Here is a 24,331-nt window from a genome sequence, read left to right as displayed (position 1 = left end):
AGAGAAAAATCCCAGCATTTTAAAGATAAGGCAACTGTCGAAGGAACTTTTAACAGCAGCGTAAAGAAGAAAGAAATGACCCTTGCTTTACGTTTAACCATGCAACAGACAATAATACGGGTAATATTTCCTATTACGGGAAAGGAAGAGGGGTGGGTCCACTTCCACCCTCGCCTGTAATCAGCCTGTGGGGACACACGAGCAAAGAAAATTGCCCCTCCCTCCCTTTGCTGACAGGGAAAAAGGGAAAAGTCAGTCAGCCAATGGGACACTTTTTTGGCAGATATTACGACACAATTAGGAAAACGTATGAACTGGAAACGGGAGTTATGATGTACATAAGATCGAAGTAAACTTTTGTGGAAACCTGGATGACAACGCATTAAGCGGGTTGACGATCTTTAGTTCGCCTATGTGGCTTTGGCTTGACCTGCTATACACATTGGCAAAGATTGCAAGTCCAGCAGTCATTTCGGGCTGCTCCCCCCTCCTCACCGTCGAGTTTTCAGCAGCTCTTAGGAGAAGGAAACAAGTCAAGGTCGATTTAAAACAGGCCGAGTCTACTGCCACGCACATGTCAGCAGTAAGAATAAGCGGCAAATTTGCTCATGCCACGTAAGTCGTCTGCTAAAAGGATGTTACAAATCTTAGAACAGATGAAGACGAGAAAAATGCAAGTTTATGATTAGTGGGAATGAATGTACAGGTAATTTAGAACCTATTTCTTTAGAAAGCATTTAGCGATATTATTTTAATGCTAACTGAACCTAACCTAACGAGAGCATTTAGGTTTATTATTAGAAGAATGCTAAGGGACCTAATCTTAAAACATTTATGAGAAAGTAATCGCTACAACTTCACAGTATGTGTTACAGACGTAATTGCATACATAGCATGATGAAATCACGATAAAACAAAGACCGAGTTTGCTGCCGCACACATCTCTTTTGAGGTTCAAGCAAAAAAAGAACGTGGCAGCAGACACTACCTTTAAAAACATCCAAGGACATTCGATCTTCTCTTCTCGCGTATCCAAGAGAAAGCGTGGCAAAGCCTGGTGGGTTGGGTAGCAGCAGTTGGGTGCGGGGTAATATTGGTACGCTTGAGGGAGGGGAGGGCAGAGGTCAAGTGCTATTGGATATCACTCAAGCATGGTGTGGTGGTGTCTATTTTTAGTTCAGACCTAATTGTGAGCGGTAGAGCGCTCGTGAAGGGAATGAGTGGGGAAAAAAACAACGCATTTTTCGGCCGATTTCCTTCAATTTCAACTTTTTTTAAACTTTTTTCTAAATTTTTTCATGGTTCCCGGGAAAAGGGTCGTTTAGTTAGTACAAGGTGTAGACAACCTGTAATATCATCTCCTGAGAATAGCATCTGGTAATACTGAAATACTGGAGATAAACAGTTTCTTTAATTTTATTTTCTTTGTTCCACATAGTATTCTACTACCAAATTGGTTTTCAATTACTTATTTTCTGGTGAAAAGCTGTGGAACTTAAGGATTCCAAAATCTCCTAGTGCTGCTCCATGTAAGAACTTACCATCTGAGTGAGAGCTTTTCCTTATAGGAGATGAAGCACGTGAACTATCTACAGACATATTGGTCCCTCCGGCATCCCCACTTTTGTTCATGCTTTCCGCCAACCATGATGAGTACTTTTCAGTCTGATCTACAATAAAGCTAAGATGTTGGTCTAATGCCTTCTTCCTCTTCTCTTCCAGTCGGGTTTGTTGCTTAAACTCTACCAGCTGTGGGAAGAAAAGGAATGTGTTAAATTTACAACATGTAGCAAAACAATTCCAAGGGAATAATATGAGATGAACAGATAAAATTTGAGATGAGCTCACACGATTGCTGATTTTTTATGAATTGCAAAAGTGTTTTTATAAATTTTTTTTGCAACATGAATTTTATAAATTTGCCTTTTATTTGTTCTTACAATATATTCTGTTTGGCTAGTAACCGAGAAAAAATAGTGTTGGGTAAGAGGCCATGTCCTCCTCGGTGGCCGTGTGGTCTAAGGTGCTGTGCTTTCGGCTCCGACTGTGGGATGGCATGGGTTCAAGTCTGCCTGGGTTCTCGGCCTGTGTATCATGCCTGTGGAAACCCACCATCGTGAGGAAATTGGAGAGCTACGAGTGAGTAGCGTAATCCGGTCTCTGAAAACTCCTATAACGGATGAGTGTTCGACGGTACCGGCTGAAGAACTCCACACCTCTAGTTAGGATTGTGGGAGGAAGCCTGGCAGTCGGGAGATAGGCCAAGGCCCTTCCACTTTCAGGGCTGTCGAGCCACTGATTATTATTATTACGAGGCCATATAAGTTGTATGGCAACACTTTAAGCTTACACTTAAAGCAGTCACAAAATGGACTGCTCATAGTGATTGATTTGAAAAAATTATGGGCATGCCAGCATACAGACTATTTGCACCTGCCTTCAAGTCAAAGTAAAAAACAGACACTAATATGCAGGTGAACACCTCATTGAAAGTAAAACAACAGAGTCATTTAAAGACAAACTGTCATGTATTTGATGCAAGTTGAGGCTATAAAGGGATACTTGTCACATGTGAGGACGTAACACAGGACAACAAAAACCCCTACAGAGGATGTTACTGGCCGTTGGTCCAGGTGCAAGAGCCTCCTTGGGCTGCAAGGATGGGCTTCATTTATATTGATATAAATGCATTTATGTATATGTATTGTAGATTAGGCACACACAGGAGATGTACTATGTAGAAATTTTCAGCGAAAAATGCAGGCTCGACCAGGACTCGAACCCGGGTCTCTAGCATACCGTGCCATTGCACTAACCACTGAGCTACCGAGCCGGCCTGGCCTGATTTTTCCCTATTGCTGTTTTGCCTGCATGCAATCGTCTCTGCCAGTGCTACTGCAACGGGATCTGTTGCCTTTGAAACACAGTAACTTCGACGTTGCCAGGTACCTCCCAGCGTAGAGATGTTAATTATTGTAGATTAGGTACACACAGGACAAGTACTACGTAGAAATTTTCAGCGAAAAATGAGAGAGCGAAAAATCAGGCGAGGCCAGTCCAGTTCGGTAGCTCAGTGGTTAGAGAAATGGCATGATATGCAGGAGAGCCGGGTTCGAGTCCTGGTTGAGCCTTCACTTTTCACTGAAAATTTCTACGTATGTATATGTGTGTGTGTGCGCGTGCGTAATTCTACATGAGGAAGAGTGAATGATATCTCCACCTTCTAGATTATGTAACATGTCATCACAGTGTGTCACAATTGAAATATTGATTATATATATATATATATATATATAGGATAAAAGCAAGGAGGGCCAAAAGGGCTAAGTAAAAATCAAATAAGGTAAAAGGAAACACTCACCGGACAGTAGGAAAATTCAAAATTTTCGCTAATTTATAGCATCATCGGTGTAAGAAGAAACAGAAGACGGAACCGGAAGTTGGGGTCCTGCAGAGTTGCCAGGTCCCCATTGAAGAAGAAGCGGTGCGTAGAACGAAAAAAACACTGTTTCGTCACCAGGCTCGTCGTAAACTGAGTGTGTAGGATGAGTTGGGAGGGAGTGCAGTAGGGTGGGTGAGGGTTGGGCATTACTGGGTGGCCTTGTTCAGGCCAGGTGGAGTGGTTGCACTCATGGCCGATATATAGGCCCTCTCCCATCTTTTGCGAACAGAGGTGTTCGCTGGTTGGGGTAGGAGGTGGATGATCGCTACCCGGAAGCAGTCGTTGAAACTGATGTTGTGGTGGTTGGTGTGGACGGCGACAGTGAAGTCCAGGTTGTGGGTGGAGGAGCGGTGGTTATTGATGCAGAGGTTGAGGGCCGTTGATGTTTCCCCCAGGTAAAAATCACCACAGATGTTGCAGGTGAGGATGTAGATAAGGTTTGAGGCATGGCAGGTCCCTTTGGGATGGAGGGTAAATTTGCCAGTGGCCGTGTGCACCTGGAGGGTGTGAGAAGTGATGAGGATGGGACAGGTCTTGCACCTGGGTCGGTTGCATTTATGGGCAGGGGGGTGTTGGATGTGTGGTGAAGGAGTGTTGTGGACCAGGATGTTTTGGAGGTTAGGGGGGCGTTTGAAAACCACCCTGGGTTTGTCGGGAAATACGTTTTTGGTTTCGGGATCACTGTGGAGGATTGGGAGAAGAGAGTGCAGTGTGTGCCTGATTTTGTTGAGGTGGGGATGATATTGGGTGATGAGTGCAGGTGGGTTGGTGGCAGCAGGTTTCTTGGTGGTAGTGGTATGTGAGGCAGCTCGTGATATTTGCTTGGTGACCAGGATGGAGGGATATCCACAGGTTAACCAGGGCCTAGTGTAGGCAGAGGTTATAATTCTGGCGGGAGGTGGGTGAAGTGTTCAGGCGCTGTCCCCTGAGGGCCAGAGAGAATGGAATTGCTTTTTTGGTGTGGAACGGGTGGGAGCTGGAGAAGTGTAGGTAGATCACCTTCCTGGATGTGGACGTGCACATCGAGGGAGGACACCTGACTACCTCCATCCACATAAAACCCACCAACCACATGCAATATATATATATATATATATATACACACACACACATGTATGTGTGTGTGTACATGCACATATAACAACCAATGCTGCACAGTGTCAGACAAATGCCTCATCTCTACATCAGGTGAAGAATGAATGGCATCTCCACCTTCTAGATTATGGAAAATGTCATCACAGAGTGTATCACAATTGGAATTGGAATATTAATATGTATGCATGTATATGTGTGTATGTGTGCACATGCACATATAACAACCAATGCTACACAGTCTCAGACAAATGCCTCATCTCTACATCAGATGAAGAGTGAATGGTATCTCCATCTTCTAGATTATGTAAAATGTCATCACAGAGTGTATCACAATTGGAATTGGAATATTAATATGTATGCATGTATATGTGTGTATGTGTGCACATGCACATATAACAACCAATGCTACACAGTCTCAGACAAATGCCTCATCTCTACATCAGATGAAGAGTGAATGGTATCTCCACCTTCTAGATTATGTAAAATGTCATCACAGAGTGTATCACAATTGGAATATTAATATATATGCATGTATATGTGTGTATGTGGGGACGTGCACAAATAACAACCAATGCTACACAGTCTCAGACAAATGCCTCATCTCTACATCAGATGAAGAGTGAATGGTATCTCCACCTTCTAGATTATGTAAAATGTCATCACAGAGTGTATCACAATTGGAATATTAATATATATGCATGTATATGTGTGTATGTGGGGACGTGCACAAATAACAACCAATGCTACACAGTCTCAGACAAATGCCTCATCTCTACATCAGATGAAGAGTGAATGGTATCTCCACCTTCTAGATTATGTAAAATGTCATCACAGAGTGTATCACAATTGGAATTGGAATATTAATATGTATGCATGTATATGTGTGTATGTGTGCACATGCACATATAACAACCAATGCTACACAGTCTCAGACAAATGCCTCATCTCTACATCAGATGAAGAGTGAATGGTATCTCCACCTTCTAGATTATGTAAAATGTCATCACAGAGTGTATCACAATTGGAATTGGAATATTAATATGTATGCATGTATATGTGTGTATGTGTGCACATGCACATATAACAACCAATGCTACACAGTCTCAGACAAATGCCTCATCTCTACATCAGATGAACAGTGAATGGTATCTCCACCTTCTAGATTATGTAAAATGTCATCACAGAGTGTATCACAATTGGAATATTAATATATATGCATGTATATGTGTGTATGTGGGGACGTGCACAAATAACAACCAATGCTACACAGTCTCAGACAAATGCCTCATCTCTACATCAGATGAAGAGTGAATGGTATCTCCACCTTCTAGATTATGTAAAATGTCATCACAGAGTGTATCACAATTGGAATATTAATATATATGCATGTATATGTGTGTATGTGGGGACGTGCACAAATAACAACCAATGCTACACAGTCTCAGACAAATGCCTCATCTCTACATCACATGAAGAGTGAATGGTATCTCCACCTTCTAGATTATGTAAAATGTCATCACAGAGTGTATCACAATTGGAATATTAATATATATGCATGTATATGTGTGTATGTGGGGACGTGCACAAATAACAACCAATGCTACACAGTCTCAGACAAATGCCTCATCTCTACATCAGATGAAGAGTGAATGGTATCTCCACCTTCTAGATTATGTAAAATGTCATCACAGAGTGTATCACAATTGGAATATTAATATATATGCATGTATATGTGTGTATGTGGGGACGTGCACAAATAACAACCAATGCTACACAGTCTCAGACAAATGCCTCATCTCTACATCAGATGAAGAGTGAATGGTATCTCCACCTTCTAGATTATGTAAAATGTCATCACAGAGTGTATCACAATTGGAATATTAATATATATGCATGTATATGTGTGTATGTGGGGACGTGCACAAATAACAACCAATGCTACACAGTCTCAGACAAATGCCTCATCTCTACATCAGGTGAAGAGTGAATGGTATCTCCACCTTCTAGATTATGTAAAATGTCATCACAGAGTATATCATATTGATATAAATGCATGTGTGTGTGTGTGTGTGTGTGTGTGTGTGTGTGTGCAAGTGTACATATAACGACCAACGCTGCACAGTCTCAATCAAATGCCTCTTTCTACATCAGGTGAAGAGTGAATGGTATCTCCACGTTCTAGATTACATAAAATATCATCACAGAATGAATCAAAATTTGAATTGAAATTTAAAAAACAAATATTCATGAAGGAGGTTAACTTTATAACAATCTTCAGAATATATTAAACTATTTATTTCATAATCACTTTAATTCACTGTTGTTATAGTGACATGTACCCCGTATTTTCTCTCTCTCTCTCTCGAATCCAGAAATGCTCTTACAAAATGTCAATACTATCAAACTAACACTAACTCACATGTATTAATGAATACGTTTTTCTAAAATGTCTCAAAAAGCACAGAGGAACAAATTTGAACTTTCATTCTTTTTAGAAATTTATGCATACCTTATGTTCTAGGGATACATAATTCAAATACATTATTTCTTTTTGTTTATACTGACTTACTGTTGTTCTTTTGTCTCCTGCACATAGTAGGTACTAGTACCTGTCAAACACACAGGGAATATATAGGCACATGAATATTTGGTTTCTGTCTAAAAACGAACAGTGGCATTAAATATTATAAAATTTATTTTTGAGGCTTTTGAAAGGAATTTTACTTTAGTACGACTGATAAAAATGATGATTTCCTAGAAATGATGTTACTAACCTTCTCAACATTATTCCAGAAAGTCTTTACTTCCTTTGCCATGTGAGATGCTATTTTCTTCAGTCTTAACTCTTGAACTTTCTCTGCCTTCTGAGCTTGAATGGCCTTCTCCTGGAAGTGTTTCTGAACCATCCTCGCACACTATGAAAGATAAATGCAAACATTAAGAGAAAAAAAATGAACAGCAGTTTGTTAACCAAATACCAAAAATCAAGAAAAGATGCAATACAACATTACCGCATTTACTTGTTTGTAAGATGCTACCTTAACAGTTACTTGATAGATGCTTTGATAGGTGCTTTATGTTGTTTCCAATCTCTTACACATTTCACCTCTCATTGTATAGGTTCCTTTACTAACATTTTAGAAAGAATAATGTATTTATATTTTAACAAATACAGGTATACATAAATAACAATTTTATATTTTAACAAATACAGGTATACATAAATAACAATTTTATAAGGAGATTAAAACTTGGTGCATTTGATTACATTATTACCAGTGTGCAGATTTATAGGCATTAAAACGTAAAATAATCAGGCAAATAGGCACCAAAAATATTAAATCCGGTCATTAAAAACACACTAAAAATTAAGATTGCACCAAAATAGGCAGTGAATATGAACTTCTTACAATATTTTTATGTATCCAATTATATTTTAATTAATTTTGTTTTACTTTACTATTCTGTTACCCTTGGCTAATAGCAGTGATAATGAAGAGTAATAGTTAGATGAAAAGGTGGAAGGAAGACACACAAACAAGAGACTGTCTTCGACAGTGTAATGTGGAGAGACCCAAAGCAATAAAGAAAGAAACGTGGCTCTAAAAAGCATTTTCAAAAAAGGTTATGCAAATATGCACTAAATCATCAAAATAGGCATAATTATGCAAATATGCACTAAATCATCAAAATAGGCATAAATAGGTAATATAAAAGGTCATAATACGGCTTAAAACTAATTTAGAACATGAAAGCCTAGGTTTTAATACAATGTAATAATGAAAAGCAGGCAGAAATCCCCATCCTAATTCCTCATTCGGATCATAGAAATCTCGTTATTTTCCTTCCTCGGTTAACGTAACGTCACCAGCACACAAGTGTCCAGACAAACACGTCACATGGTGTTTCACTATTCGAGAGCATTCGATTTTGCAGCGCAAGAGATAAATTTTAAAAAGTCATGATACAAAACTGTCATGTGTATTGTATGTAATGGAAAGATGAGAAGGTCAGAATTTTTGAGCCTTCTCCCTGCATCAAATGACTTAGGAATTCATCCAGCCTCAAATGCATGGGTACATGATTAACTCTGGTGTGTATGATAATAAAAAAAATGGAGATCAGTGCTGGTCACATTACCTCTCAAAATGTGGCTGAGATGAAGAATGTACGAGGCCTTACATCAACATCTTCCTATGATCTTTATGACATGGTATAATGGGGTATATGGGGAACTAAAATAAAAAGGTTTGATTTTGTGTTTGCAGTACTGAAACAGAAAGAGGAAATTAACATGTAGTTCTCTACATGTCCTTTTTTTGTGATTTTCTGTAAGATGAAGGCCCAGTTTTGTGGTGATTTAAAACAAGTCACTCATTTCAATACTTTTTAAAACTTTACTGTTCACTAGTGCATTGCAATAACAAGTTGGTATTTTGACAAATTAGGGAAAGGTTAGTTTACATAGTGTGTGCAACTTTGCTTGGTTATCACCTACCCCTTTTGTGCTGCACCATTTTCTGGTAATCTTTTTGCAGCTTCGGCTACACATGTGAATTATGTGATAGATAAAGATGCATCCTCTATGTATCTACTTTATGCACCTATCATCGGTAGGTGTACTCGAGTCGACATAATCTTGAATGATACGTCATGCGTATTAACTAATCTTGTGATACGACACGCGTATTCTTTCACTTATCATTGGCGAATGAACATGAGTCGATAAAATCTTGTACGTTGCATATAGTAGTGTATGTATTTATCAACTACATTTAACATCAAACACCAATTAGTAACTTTTAACCTTGCACAGAACAGAGGTTAACAGTATTACCTTGCTCAATGATTAACAAAATACTTGTAGTAAATAGAATCAGAATTTTGCAAAGTAACACCGCAGCGCTTTTGTGTACTCAGTATTCAAGTCATAAAATATATTGAAACAAACCTTCCTTGAACAAATTTACATGTGCATATTTTGCTCAACAATATTTTCTACTTGATGAACATATCATTAAGGCACATATTATAGTGTAAGAAATTATTACACGTTGATGTATAATCACACTGAAGTATATTGTGTATTATATACAACAAGAAGACACAGTCATAAATAAGTTACAACATGCTAAGCAATGCAGTCTAAACTGTACAGATAACAAATTTATATTTACATATCTATAAATCAAAATTTCATAAGATATGCGATGAAAGAAATTATAACATTTGAAGAATATCTAGTCGAATGTTGAATCTTGTACTTTCATTTGTAACAGTTTCTGGTGAAATTACTTTGAGTAATCTTCCTTCATTTTAGCAGCTAAGCTTGCACAAAGTTCACTATAATCACTTTAATATACTTTGAAATTGAATGAAGCTTGTTATTAGAGTTAATAAGTTTAAAATATTAATAAACTTATACTTATCTCAATATATATATTGATTCGTCATATTTTCCTTATGAGTCAGCTTCAAGTCACATATTTTAAATTGTACATCATTTTCACCCTGATTTACTTTTGCAGGTAATATTTCATTATTAATACACATTGAACCTTACACTTTTAATATGAGGTCCTTTTTGTCATAGTTATCCAGTTCTGAACCAGATGAATTTAGCTTAAAAATGGATTCCTCTTATCTTAGTTAACATTCGTCCATTTTGATCTTATAGATGACAATGTTACCAAAACCTTTCATTTTTACCCATTTCACAGACTATCAAATCAGAAAGTATTCACTCGTGAGAACAAACATATTTGTTGTTAAATAGTGCTTGTAATACAAAGATTGCACAATAAATTACAATATTAGATATACTTTTGTGTTTTATTATACCTTACGTTACTTAAAATGTTCAATTTAAAAGTTTATATTTTGTGGGGAAAAGGGATTTTCTTTTGAGATGTTATTTCCCTAGAGTTTTTTCCCCCTATACAAGATTGCAATATTTATTTTCTATACGTAAATAGGATTACTGTTTAAGGCGCTTCTAACATTAAATTGCGCATTTCTATACATTTTTGGCTTTGAAACTACTTAATATTACATGAAAATGATCATAAATCATATGAAATTTGTGAGAGTATACAGCTAAGCACAACAGGTTAAAAAGTAATTTATTAATGCTTTTCTGTTAATAGTGATATTACCGTAAGTACTATGCTGAAGGAAGAAAACTAAAAATTACTTTGACAATCTGGAATGTATAGATCAGCTGAAGTTCGGAAGTGTACTCCCAGTAAATTTACTGTTATTTAGCCTGAAGAACCTAATTACGAAATTTCTGAAGTATAATAGTGCCTTGCATATTATGGTAAAAATACTTGAAATATTTATATACCTACACCCATATGTGCAATTATAATGGTTGATGAACCACAACCGTTATACTAATGCCAACAAGTTGTGGGTATTTTGATACAATGTGTGTGTTTCTTGGTGGAGGTTTGTTGGGTGTGTAAACATCACCAGGTTGTGATCAAGAGTTCCAAAGCTATCCTGAAGTTATCTCAGACACACACTGCACAAATGTGGGCCACATATTCTGCATTTTTAGGGAGAACCTAATATTTTGTATACAAGCCTTCGAGACATGGATGAACCATCGTGACAAAATTTCATCCAAATACAAGTCTATGGACTGGAGGGCCTGGTTGAACTGACAATCAATAATGACTCGCACAGGTGAACTGAAATGTTGGGAAGTAATCTTTCAAAGAGGACATACCTCCTTTGTCACATTGAGTTCATGTCAAGTTATGAAGGAACTCTAAAAACAAAAAAACTAGAAATCATTGATACAAATGTAGGAAAAGCTGGCCATCTAAAACATCATTTGAGAAGCGAGAGGGAAACACTACGTGCACACAATGAAAACCACCAGAAATAACAGATGTCAGCCATGCACCTGGGAGATGTGCATAAACAAAAAACAAAGGAAACACTACACACGTTAAAAAAAGCTGCCGGAAAGGAACAGAGGATGTCTGCTATACACCAGACTGGCGTTGATACACAAGGAACAAGCCAACTTGCAGAGTCTGCACATAACTTACACGTGCATTTGTTTCTAATGTAAAGAATTTCCTCAATCAATATTCTTTAGATAAAATTAGATTCTTGTTATTCTACCAATAAAAAAGTGAACTACAGCAACTTATTGCAAGAATTGTATCCACGAGGTGTGGACCGTACACTGACCTTCTTTGCAGCTGCCTTTTTCCACTTTCTTTCCTGGGCAAAGTCTGCTGCAAGCCAAACCATTTCCTCCAGCAAGTAGTCCCAGTGGGCCTTTGCACGTGGGGGCTCTTGGACCTTTGGTAGGCGTTTCTCTGACCACAATCCTTCTCTCTGGAGTTCCGTTATCCTTTGCATTACGTATGCCTCCTGGGAAAGAGCGCGACACAATTCAATTAAGAAACTTGGCATATGAAGATTTTAAATTTCAAACAAAAAATTACAAATGTAAAGAACCTTTGAACTTATATGCACAGCATACTGAATAACAAGTAGGAATGCATTCCAATTCTGATATCAAGACTTTCACTTCTTGCTTTTTACAACTTCAGAGGTCGCTTTAATTTCCACCAAAAGATGTGGTCAAATAGCAGGAAGACAAATCCACATCATACCCTATAAATATCTAGAACACTCAAAATGTAGGGATGAGCTGATGTGAATATTTTGTAAATACAGATAAAGTAGCAACATAAAATTTACCAATATTCTACTGGCAAGATTTAAATTTTCTTTGAAGAACATGCATGGCAACTTAAAGATCTCATTCTAATATTTTTGAACCATGACCAGATTCTTCTCTAGGGATTAAAAAGGAAATTTAAAAACAAAAAGTATAAAAAGTGAGACAACTCACAGATTAAAGGCTTTGTTCATAACAAACAAAATGAATCTATACATTCTTTATTTGCATTAAAGTATAAATGTGTGTCAATGCATGTAATTTGCACATTTCACAAACAAAAATTACTAGCATCTGTAGCCCCTATGCTTTTCGTTAATGTTTTTCATGCATTCAGACTATGTCATCATACTTAGGTTTATTCATTTGTTAACAGACACCACAAAGTACTTCATAATTATATGAAATCAGTTCACTATGAATATTTTAATCCAATCTCATGTCTAGAACACGACATATTACTAGAGGCATGCATATTTAGTTTTTGACGAAAAACGAAATTTTAAAAAATCACATTGTAGTGTTCATTTTTCATGTTTTTGAAAGGTGTGAGATGCATTTTGTGACCATGTTTTGTCACGAATGCGAAATGAACTCTTAAACACGAAATTCAGGGTTTATTCACAGACACGACACCTTCCGAGGTCTGAATTATCCTGAGAGTTATGCAATTCCCGGAAAATTGTTTAATTCTGCTGTTAATATTGGAGAAGCAAAAATGGACTCCTTTACACAGAAATAAACTTAATACTCTTATAACTACATAAATGTGCTATTAGAAGTGAAATGTTAATTCTGTGGAATAAGTGTAGTTTTTAAATCAAATTTAGGATTATATTCACAATTTTAAAACCAAAATGTCTTTTTATATACCACTTTTCATCCAATTTTTCACCGCTATAACACCGATATTTCATTTTACTTCCTGCTTTTGAACCCGAAATTGACTCAGTTTTTGTACCGAAATTTTGCTTTTTTTATTTACCAAAAATATGTGCCTCTACATATTACGTGTAAAATGTCACGTATGATGCCCCATCTGGGTTTCCTTCTTGTAGTGATACACAAAAATTACCGTACACACATATACCACATAATTCCTGAACAATGAAATGATTTGAAAATGCTGAAAATGGGATTTTGTATTCAACCACTTGCAATGCATCCTCTGGGTCTAGAAAGAAGTTCACATAAAAAGTCACAAAACATTTTTAAATAATGCTACATGAGAATAATTTCGGAGTTACGTAATGTCATTAATATAATATGATGTGTTATGACTCCGTAACTAGCCTTTGTTATTTTAAACTGGAATTATAAAAGTTTCGGTATCAGTATCGGTAAATGCTCAGCCCTAATAATTTCTGAATAATAATGTATATCAGGAAGAGCAGGTAGGGTGAGAAAAGTAGAGATAATCAAAACATTAATAAAAATATAAAGAATGTTTACACACAAATATGCACAATTACAAATTATTCATACACATGCATGCTACCAGAATGCTACTGTTTTGCAAAATTGTTACATGAAACATGCCTGAAGCATTCTTCAAAAAGAGTAATTTACATGTGTTACATACCTGTTTAGCTTTTTCGACTATCTGCTCCTGACTCCCCAGAGTATTGTCGTACAGGGATGATATGGAATGTTGCTTCATTATCTGACGGGGACCTTGCGTCGCCAAGGCCCCCTTAGTAAGCTTGGGTGTGCTTGGAAATAGCCTTTTATCACCCTGACTAGATGGTGAGGTGGAGAGTTTCCCTGCGCTCACTGGTACAGTTGTGCTTCCAGATGCAGTTGGTTCAGCAATCAGCGGAGTACCACCTGCTTCAAGAGAAGAAAAACAGCTATTACTTGTTCCTGATAATTGTATTACATATCAGCTGATATACACCATACACCAATCATATACCTCTAGAAGCTAAAAGAGATGGAAATTTATTATGAGGACAATATTAAACAAATAGGGTAATTCTATATCAAATCATACAATTTAAAAATAATTGGTTGCATAACCATTTCAGATAAATTCGTTTCTACATGCTTCAGGTTGTCAGAACCAGTGTTCAAGAATGAAATTGTGTCCTCAGTCCTCCTGGACTGACCATTTTTACCTCATGGTGACTGGCATTTTTCACTCACATAGCTATTTATGGAAACTAATATTTCTGAAACTATTAGAGCTAATATCTTGAAATCGTAAACAGCTAGGTGAACAAAAAAGTGCCACCTGCCTAGTTGGTAAAATGGTCATCTTACGAGAACTAAATTCTCTTAAATACTGGTTCTGATAACCTAAAACATATAGAAAACTATTTACTATTTCTTTTTCCTAAAATAGTCATGCAACCACTGCTGGATGATATGATATAGAATGACACAATACCAACACTAATTATAAGCAAAGGGCAGCTAATTTATTTCATGTCATTAGCATCGCAATAACAAGTCCTATGAAATCCAAGGGGTGTCCCATAAGTAGTGAGCCTGATAGGGTTCCCTTAGTTCAAACTTAAAACAATTTGAGGATTTGAAATAGCAAATTCTTTGTAAGTGTATATGCAAAGCGAAGTGTGCTAAGTAAGTAACGTCAAGATAAATGAAGAGAGAAGAGTTACAAGCAGTGATCAAGTATCTGTTGAAAAAGAGGTTCAGTCCCAAGGAAATCCATGAGGATATGGTGACAACATTAGGAGAGGATGCCTCATCCTCTGCCACAGTGAAGAGGTGGGTAGCCAAATTTAAGCGGGGGAGAGAGTGTGGAAGATGACCCTTGCCCAGGTAGGCCAGTGGACATGGTGACAAGAAAATGTAGAGAAAATGCACAGGATTATTGTAGCAGACAGACGTGTGACTGTGTGATATATTGCAGAGGAACTGAAGATGTCAAAATCAACAGTGGAGGGCATTGTGCATGACCAGTTGGGGATGAAAAAGGTTTCTGCGCAATGGGTTCCAAAACTTCTGACAAGTGAACAAAAGTTGACAAGACGCATGATCTGAAAACGAAATCTTGAACTGATCCCAGACGGATTTGTTGAGCGACTTGTAACTGTTGACAAAACCTGGGCTCATCACTATGTACCGGAGCCAAAACAGGCAAGGGTGTTTTGTTGGTTGATCATCTCCGAAAGGGAAACACCATGACCAGAGAGCATTATGCTTCCCTGGTGAGGCAATTACGGGGTGTTTTGAAGACTAAGCGACAGGGAAAGCTCTCTAAATGGGTGATTTTGCATCACGACAATGCACATGTTCACACATCGGTTGTTGCTATGACAACCATCCGTGATTGTGGGTTCGAATTGTTGGAACATCCCCCTTATCCACTTGATTTTGCTCCATCAGACTTTCATCTCTTACCTAACCTGAAAAAAGCTTTGGGCGGAGTGCATTATCAGTGTGATGATGACGTCAGAGCTATGGGTGAACCATTGGCAAAACTGTGTGGACCTGCAGGGAGGCTAGGTAGAAAAATAGGTTGCTAGTGTAGTCCCATCCTGTTCCCTTCTAGGTTAGGCTCGCTACTTATGGGACACCCCTCGTAAAATTGCATATATGTTTATACAAATTAGGGCTGAACTAATAGTTAATATCACATACCTGCTGATACTTTACAGGAGCATCTGTCAGTCTGCAAAAATGCCACCTAAGCTTTGATGTGTCAAATTATCATGGAAATTACGATTTTGCAGCAGTATCATGTGATAAAAGTGATATCTGTATAATTCGATGCAATATTTTGAAGCACAACTTTAGTAACTTCATGTATAATTGGACTGGAATACTTTTATTGAAACATTATTTAATAATCGGAACAACTTTAACGTTTAAACGTTGGTATTGATGCAGAATCAACAATAGTATCAGTACATGTTCATCCCTAATACAATCTTCGAACTTTGCGTAATATGCACACAACATTTTAAACTAATAAAGCCATCTGCATGCCAGAACTATATTATTTGCTAGAAAACAAAGTTCTACAAAAAAATACTGTATATAAGGGCGATTGGTCATTGATACAAAACAAAAATACAATGTAAGGAAACTGGTAACCATGCATAGGGAATACTTGGAAACCAAGTATGTAGGAGAATACTATCATGCTGAAAATGCAACCTTTCAACTACACTGAGCCCTAACTACAATGATCTTGACAAAATTTGCTGGCTACCTGGTACAACGGGGGTGGAGGAATTCACGGTGCCATCAGTTGTGGTCAGGGCTTGTCGCATTGCAAACACCATACCATGTCTGCCACCTTGGGGTCGGCCTGGGACAAAACCTGTGTACACAATGAATCCACATTCAGGACACAATGGACTGGGAACCCTTGAACTAATAACGTACACGGGGTCAGTGCAGTCTTCATCCATTTTCATTAAAAACATGTCATTTTTATTATTGTATGAATTTCCGCAATTTAAATTAAAACTCAAACTGACCCTCTTTCATTTCTAAGCACCACTGCCTGTGCAGCAGAGCATCATGGAAAACATTTCATTGTATATACTGGATTTGTAATACTTTTGATGACAGCCCAGTCATATACTTTTACCTGATAACTTCTTAAGTGAAAAGCAATTTTGTACTAATAAACATGCATTATTGGTGAGCTGCTAATTGACCAGTATTAACCAAGACAGACATACTGCCCTGGCATTAAAATTCAATTTAATGTTTCTAATGTGCTTGCATCATTCTGTTATTGTTTTATGAATGCACAAGGTTAATTAATTTCACACTGGTTTCGAAAAATGGATTACTAATATGCAGCTTGCTTTTCTAATATAAAATGCACCCGTCATACATTAAATAAGTGAATGATTGAACAGGTTCTTCAAAAAAACAGTGGGAACCAAGATTATACATTTTGCTGCTTTTAAACATTCAATGTTCATGGTCTCAATATAGCAAAATGTTATACAATTTTTCTCAAATTTACATTTTCCTGCATTTTAAATATTTTCAGCTTGGTCTCCTGAAAAACTTAAAATGGACTGCAAGTCAATCCCACCCTCCATCTCTCATCCACACATACAAATGTGTAATGTATGCATTACATTTTACACATGGTCAACAGCAATACAGAAGATATGCTCCAAAATACTTTTCTACCTGCTTTGGAACATTAGCAGTAGTGTTCAAAACTGGAATGGTGGCAAGCTGAATACTATTACATCACTTTGTAGACTTTTATGTTCATCTATATGCAAATATCTTTCAAAAAATTCCATGTTTTGGTAAAGGTAGATCAAGACTCTGCACGCACACACACACACCCCATAGCTTCCAAAACAATAATAAGAAAGTTACACTGATGGGAGGATCTTTTCCTGGAAAGGAGACTAGTTGTAAATTGCATCTCACGCATAAAAAATGTTACAATATCTAATACATCAAGGCAGATGGAATTCATCAAACTGATAATGGTAATATGGGGATAAATCACTCCTTTTAGGAGAAGCAACAATTTATTTATTTATTTATTCCAAGTTTCAGATACAGCACTTCTAAGGCCATTTTACACTGAAAACTAACAAATAACAAGAACAAGTCACAATGGTTTTAGGTAAAAACAAGAAAGGTTAAATATAAACATAAGACAAACAAGGAAACAAAGATTTACATATTCATTTTTAGGGAAGATCGGAAAATATTTTCAGGGGCAAAAATGTCTATGTTTGTGGGTAGTTTATTATAGAACTGGGGCAGCCTGTGGAATAGAGCGTGCTGTATAAGGGAAAGCCTAGCAGTAGAGTTGTGGAACAATTCAGTGTTTCGGGTCGATCGAGAGGGAACTCTGATGTTGAATTCTGTAAGCAGAAATTCAGATCTTAATTTTCCATTGATGATTTTATAGAAAAATTTCATATCGGTCATATCACGTCGGGTCTGCAGTAACTGGATGTTCAAAGTAGTCAGGATGTCAGGTTTCTGAAGATGCCCCAGAGAAGGAATTGTGTCTCATAGCAGTAAAGAAGCTGAGGAAGGAATCCATGCTAGAAAGATTTGTATTGGAAGCCATGGCCCAGACTGGAGAGCAGTATTTGAGAATCTGAGAAAGGAATGGGCTAAGAGAAGTTGGAGTATTAATTTCAGTGAATCTGTAGAGGAGGCATAAGAGGCGCATTGAACTTTTAGTTGTAGCTGCGATGTGTTCCTTAAAGTTCAGTTTTTCATCTATGATAACACCTAGGTCGCAACTGTAGTAATATAATTGTTTTCAAGAACATAATGAGAATGTATTTTGTTCTTTTTTAAAGAGACTGTGAGGGAGGAACATTTCTGCGCTATTGGGTGGAATTGGTGAAATCTCACAGCCATGATCAAGTGAGGACTCAGACCCAGAGCCCTTGAAGGTTGTCAGAGGAGCACTCACTGTTCTTGAATCATGTTGGAGGATGAATGACAATTCGGTGGAAGTGCAAGGCAACATCTATACCTTGGCAAGGATACATCCATACAACACCTAAGAGCATCCTGTTATGCACTTCAGCACAAAGAATTATCCAAAATCATCTTCCAGCAAAATGGTTAGCACTCGCGCCTTTGGTACTAGTGGTCGAGAGTTCAATCCTGGTGGGATCACCTATTATTTTGTCATTAAGAACAGGCCACATGTTTTCAAACACACACAGAGGAACATCAATTATAAGCTTTTCAGGGAGCAAAGTTAATGTAGAATCCAGGAAAATTTTACAATTTGGACAATGAGGACTGAATGTATAATGGTTGAAAATTAAAACCAATAACATAACATTGGCATTCCACTCTATAATGTATTGTCCGTGTTGCTACATTTGAGGGGAAAGAAAGCTGCACAGTTTACAAAATAACTCTTGAATAACAGTCTATTTGACTTCCATGATGACAATCATTCGTTGTTCTGCTTGTGGATAAAGTGATCTACGTAAATTATCTACCACCTTGCCAGTAATAGCATTGCTCATGTGTTAATGTAATGAATATTTGAATGCTCTCATACCTAGTAATATACCACAGTTAGAGGAAAAGAAATGTTAAGGGGTATAGCAAGAATGAAGCACTATAAATTACATACAATAAAGACAATTCTATGCACTAACTACAAATCTACTAAGTCGGCAAATTGTACTCACCTTGTTGACTAAGCTGTGCAACAGCAGCCGGCAGAGATGTTGACACGGCCACAGGCGTTCCACCAGAACTCGGCACCTTAATTTCAGGTGATGTGAATTCATCATCATCTGAATCCAAGGCATGGGACTTGAGAAAATGTACAAACTGTGGGGTCGGACGCTTCCGCCATGCTGGGTAGTCCATCATGTTTCCCCCGCTTTGGAGGAAGAACAGTTCGGCAACATGCTCGATGTAGTTTTCCTTGTTCTGGTGCAAATGAACTCCCTTGTAATCACAGATCTGTTTCCGTAAATTCCCCACCTCTTCATTGGGCGGCGGCTTTTCTTCCAACTTCAGCTTCTTCCGAGGTTGCGGACTCGTCACCGGACTCTGTAAAGTTCGAACGGGACTTGTTATGGGTGTTACAAATGCACCCGTTGGGGTTGTTCGTATAACATTACCGGATAACACCACAGAAGTTTGTGACAATTGATTTAAACTAGTAGCACCTGTCCGTCTCGTCGGCGTTAACGAATTTGTTAAAGTGGGCACGTTTAACTGACCTATGTGATGTACCGTACCTATACTTTGCTTCGACGTACTCGGTTGCGACACATTGATGGCTATTGTCTGTTGCCCTATGTTAGCTGGAATTGTAGTTTGCTGTCCCAGCGCTAGAGAAACTGTATGCCTTCCACGCACATCTGTCTCCCCACTGTTTGATGGATTTGTATTCACTACACTCACAACGCCTCCACTGGTTGCTAACTGCCTCACGATAGTGTCTTGTAATGTTGCTGCTCGTATGGAATGATCTCCAGACGAAACCGTAACAGTCCTAGCCACAGGTGTCCCCCCAACAACATTTACCCTAGGTTGGGCTATGTTAAGAATCCTTGTGACACCAGCTTGCTGCAAGGCAGCGCTTGGAATAACCTATAATAAAAAAACACCAAATATCAAGATAAAAAAAAAAGGAAAAAACACTATGCTGATACAAAAATTCACAATTTCATTGTCTTGCCTTGTAATGAAGGGGTCCCGGGTTTGACACCCGGTGGAGGCACATAGTGTTTCGGATACCACTTTAAAATGTAGGTCCAGTCCTGATTAGCCTTACTGTGCACAACATGGACTTGAAACACCAAATCAAACCAAAGCAATTTCCTTGTTGCAGACAACAAAACTGTATAGTTTGGCCATGAAATACATCTAAATAGATCCAGATAGAACAGAACAGACAAAAATCTCTCAGTGTAGCACAAAAGATGTCACACCTAATCCATGTGAATTTGGTTAACATCCAATGATTGTATTGAATGGGAATAGGACAGAGTAATATACTGGCTTTAAAATGACGTAGCATAACTGAATGCAATAATATAGTAAAATATATATGGCATAGTCCATATCAAGTCAGGCAGGCAAAGAAAAAATCTTCCCTTCATAGTCTCAGATGTTATTGAATTTAACATATGTTGAAATTTAGGACAAAGTAAGAAACTTATATTTTTTTGTTTTGTCCACAAAAATTCCTGGCCAGAGATACAGGCCACCAAAGATGGCACCTCGGGCACCATTTCTCATGTGCGATTTTCAGCAAAATATTAAAATGCTCTATCTCTGGAACGGTTCAAGATATTTTGTTGCTTTTTCTTGTATTTGAAAGAAAATAAGTTTGATTAAAATGATAAACCTCCGTTTGGAAATATGTGTCCAAGTTCTCTTGCTGTAGCCTTCTGAATTTTTTTTGAAAAATCAAAAATAATATTTTCTTCAAAAATGCCAATCCCAAAAATTTTGTTTTTTTTACCGTTAAACAGTACCATACAGTAATACATTCCCTGAAAATGAAAACTTCCACTTTTGAGTTTAACAGGTTTTATAAACAATTGAAAATTTTGCCATACATTAAACCAGTTTCCATTACCACATTCTCACATATTGGTCTCATGAAATCAAATTCTAGTCTTATTTGACACCATTTATTAACATCTAGATGTATGGAATACTCATGAAGACATGTTAAAATGAAATAGTCCACATCGACCCACATATGATAATGAATATTATGAAACCAGCCAGAGTTTCAAATTTCACATTTGCACAACATTTTAGTGAAATTTGCAAGAAACAGAAAATTGCATACAAGACCAATTCAAATTTTAAAACTTAATATGCATGAAAAATATGTTCTACACCATTTTATCTACTAAAAACCACTGGCAACATTTTTTGACAATAGCTCAACTGCAAAAGAAAAGTGAATACTGACCTGTTGCAAGCCTGGTACATTTACTTGTGATGTGATCACAAACTGTTGGCCTGCTGATGTCAAAACGTTCACATTCTGAGCCCCTGATGCCAATACCTGCTGCAGCCGGACCTGTCCGGCAGCCACAGGCGTAACATTCACAGCCTGAGGCTGTGATTGTTGTGGCGTTAGAGGCTGCTGATCACTCATCTCTTACATGTCTGGAAAGAAAAAAAACATGCAATTTCCTTGTTATCAGAATTATTAGGCTTATTAACCCAGTAGCAAAATAAAATTAATTGCAACAAATAGGAATTTTCACAAACAACATACACTGAACTCTGTCATCATAAGTACAGGGTGTACACAATGAACCTCCTTTTGACCCAATGTTAAAAATCAGAAAATAAAGTTACGACAATCCAGTCTTTTGCATTTGCACTGGCACATACACTCAAGTTGTATTTTCTAGTTCACGCACGTCATGCTTGGCAGCGCTGTCGTCGCCTTTGTGAAAATGGCATCCTCTCAAGAGAAAGCACACAACATGTAATGGTTTCCGGAGTCCAAATCAGTTGTTATTGTGCAGCATAAATTTCTGTCTCTCTTTAACAAAACACCGCCAACGAAGAAGAGCATCAGGGCATGGTACAGAAGTTTTCTGGAAACGGGGAGTGTGTTGAAGAAGCCAGGGGTAAATTTGCCATGAGTCTCCGACAAAACAGTTGAGCAAGTTCGTGATGTTTTCATCCGCAGCTCGTAGAAGTCGATCAGGCAAGCACAAGAGAATTGCAAATGCCAACGAAGGTGCCAAACGTGAATGCTTTGCGTAATTGAATTGTTGCTGCCATTGATACCATTGCTGATAACGTGCTCTGGTGAAATACTGGCTGAACAATCTTCATGTCACCAAAGGTGCTCGCTTATGTGGTAATTTTTTTGTAAGAAACTTTTTGAGTTGCTCTTTGCAATAAAATTACAAAAACTGTGCAGGTGTGTGTTAATTTTTCATCGCCTGGAGGTTCGTTGTGTACACCCTGTATATCACATTCATTTATGGTTTCTGAAAGATATCTCAGTTTTGCAGGATGCATTTTATCACTTCCATGTAACTTTAAACAACCCTTATCTGTCGAGCCTTTGAGGCCCAGAGCCTAGCTGCTGGCCTCATTCTCACATATCCCAGAAGAGGTGAGTGAACATTCAACCAGCTACAGGATGATGAACCCCAAGTAGTTGTAGGTTCGTTCGCATGACCAGGTTACGCTACTCATTCACAGTTCCCCAATTTCCTCACGAAAGTGGTTGGCCACATACTGGCCCCATACACCGGCCGAAATCTGAGGAGAATACTTGTGACTTGTAGTCCCGAGTCCAAAGCCTGATGCCTAGGGACATTGAATTTTCACGATGCACGAAATCGCGAAATATGAAACAAAAATGCAATTTTGAACATTCTGCACGTAACTACACCCCAATGATGAAATATGCATGAGTTTTATTAGCTAAGTAATGCGAAATGTGTGCTTTTCCATGAAATGAGCACTTTTTTGCAAAATAACCGTGAAATATCAAATTAAGTAGAAAACATGCAAAAACCGGCAATCGAGGTTGTGCACGCAAACTGTCGATTTGTAACGAAACGTTTGCCTAAAGTTTCCTACCACTTGCAGTTGAAGAACGTTTTATCTTCCATCACATCAGGAAGATGCTGCAAATTGGGATTTCCCATGCACATTATCTCAAATCGAAAACATCGCTCCCTGTCAAGCTGCATTCCTTTCTTCTGTAGCAGCGATAAGATTAGTCTGTTCCCGAACATGAAGGAAAACAATAGTGTCATTTGTGTTCAGTCATGAATGAATTTTGTTTATCATGTGATTTTCAACATGTGTTTGTGTATATGCAGTAGTGAATATTTTATTTGTTGGACAGCAAGGATATCCTTTAAATACATACAATGAATAAATCACTTGAGATATGCAATTTATAAATTAAGTGATTTTGTGTTGGACAGCTAAGTACTTGTGTATGTGTACAGTATATAAAAATGAAGTAGTTTATCAATTTATAGCTCTTTTGTATGTTGTTTCCTCTAATAATGAAAAAGTGTGTGCCAATTTTTTTTTTCCCACTGCTGGTATATACCGCTGATCTAACATTTTATTTACCGCTCTCCTCAGTTTTTATTTACCATAAATTTGTCTCCCTACTGATGCCTTAAGACTTTATGGCCATGGTGAGGGACTGTCATTTTAAAAGTATAAACAAAATAAAAGCCACGAATAAGAAACTACTGCTTGAACTGTCAGAAATGGAACTTTAAACATGCTAAAATGGTGATCCCAAGAGAAAACAATGAACGGAGGTAAATTCTGCAAAGAATTTTGTGAGAAGTGGGAATACACCACACCAGTAACTGTCAAGAAAATTATATCACTGAAAATATCAATCATGCCAAAAGACACAACAGAATATATCCCAACAAAGAGGACAGATAGCTGCCAGTTGGGCCTGCGATCAGGATAACAGGAAGAGCAAGTTGACATATTTTATGCTGAACAAACATGACTGCAAAACAGTTTGAATGTGTGTTAAAAAGATAAAATTAAGAATGAGCTGCTACACAAAAGACATAATGAAACCAGACCAGTATTTGGAAATCAAACATTTCATGCCTTTAACAAGAAATGAAGTGGTTTACTACAGTTTTGGCCAATGAAGTGCA

The 24,331-nt window shown here is 37.7% G+C and overlaps 1 protein-coding gene across 9 annotated transcripts in view; it reads right to left on the bottom strand.

Annotated features, from left to right (window-relative positions):
* The window catches only part of LOC145990020 (chromatin remodeling protein domino-like), a 195,899-nt gene that overhangs the window by 165,788 nt on the left and 5,780 nt on the right, over positions 1-24,331 (bottom strand). For 6 of the 9 annotated variants that reach the window (XM_083125625.1, XM_083125624.1, XM_083125623.1 and 3 more), the window contains exons 2-8: positions 21,625-21,824; positions 19,370-20,285; positions 16,423-16,533; positions 13,825-14,072; positions 11,744-11,929; positions 7,312-7,452; positions 1,542-1,749 (exon numbers count right to left, since the gene is read on the bottom strand). In XM_083125625.1, coding sequence (XP_082981751.1) covers positions 1,542-1,749; positions 7,312-7,452; positions 11,744-11,929; positions 13,825-14,072; positions 16,423-16,533; positions 19,370-20,285; positions 21,625-21,813 — 1,999 coding nt within the window. In that variant the 5' untranslated portion in view covers positions 21,814-21,824. The remainder of the gene's footprint in view (positions 1-1,541; positions 1,750-7,311; positions 7,453-11,743; positions 11,930-13,824; positions 14,073-16,422; positions 16,534-19,369; positions 20,286-21,624; positions 21,825-24,331) is intronic. The other 3 variants (XM_083125627.1, XM_083125629.1, XM_083125630.1) reach the window with 3 other exon arrangements.

The sequence above is a fragment of the Lepisma saccharinum genome, chromosome 7, assembly GCF_977018435.1.
Source record: "Lepisma saccharinum chromosome 7, izLepSacc3.1, whole genome shotgun sequence".
Lineage (NCBI taxonomy): Eukaryota > Metazoa > Arthropoda > Insecta > Zygentoma > Lepismatidae > Lepisma > Lepisma saccharinum.
Note: the sequence above shows the minus strand (reverse complement) of the source record. Positions and strands in the feature narration are given on the sequence as shown.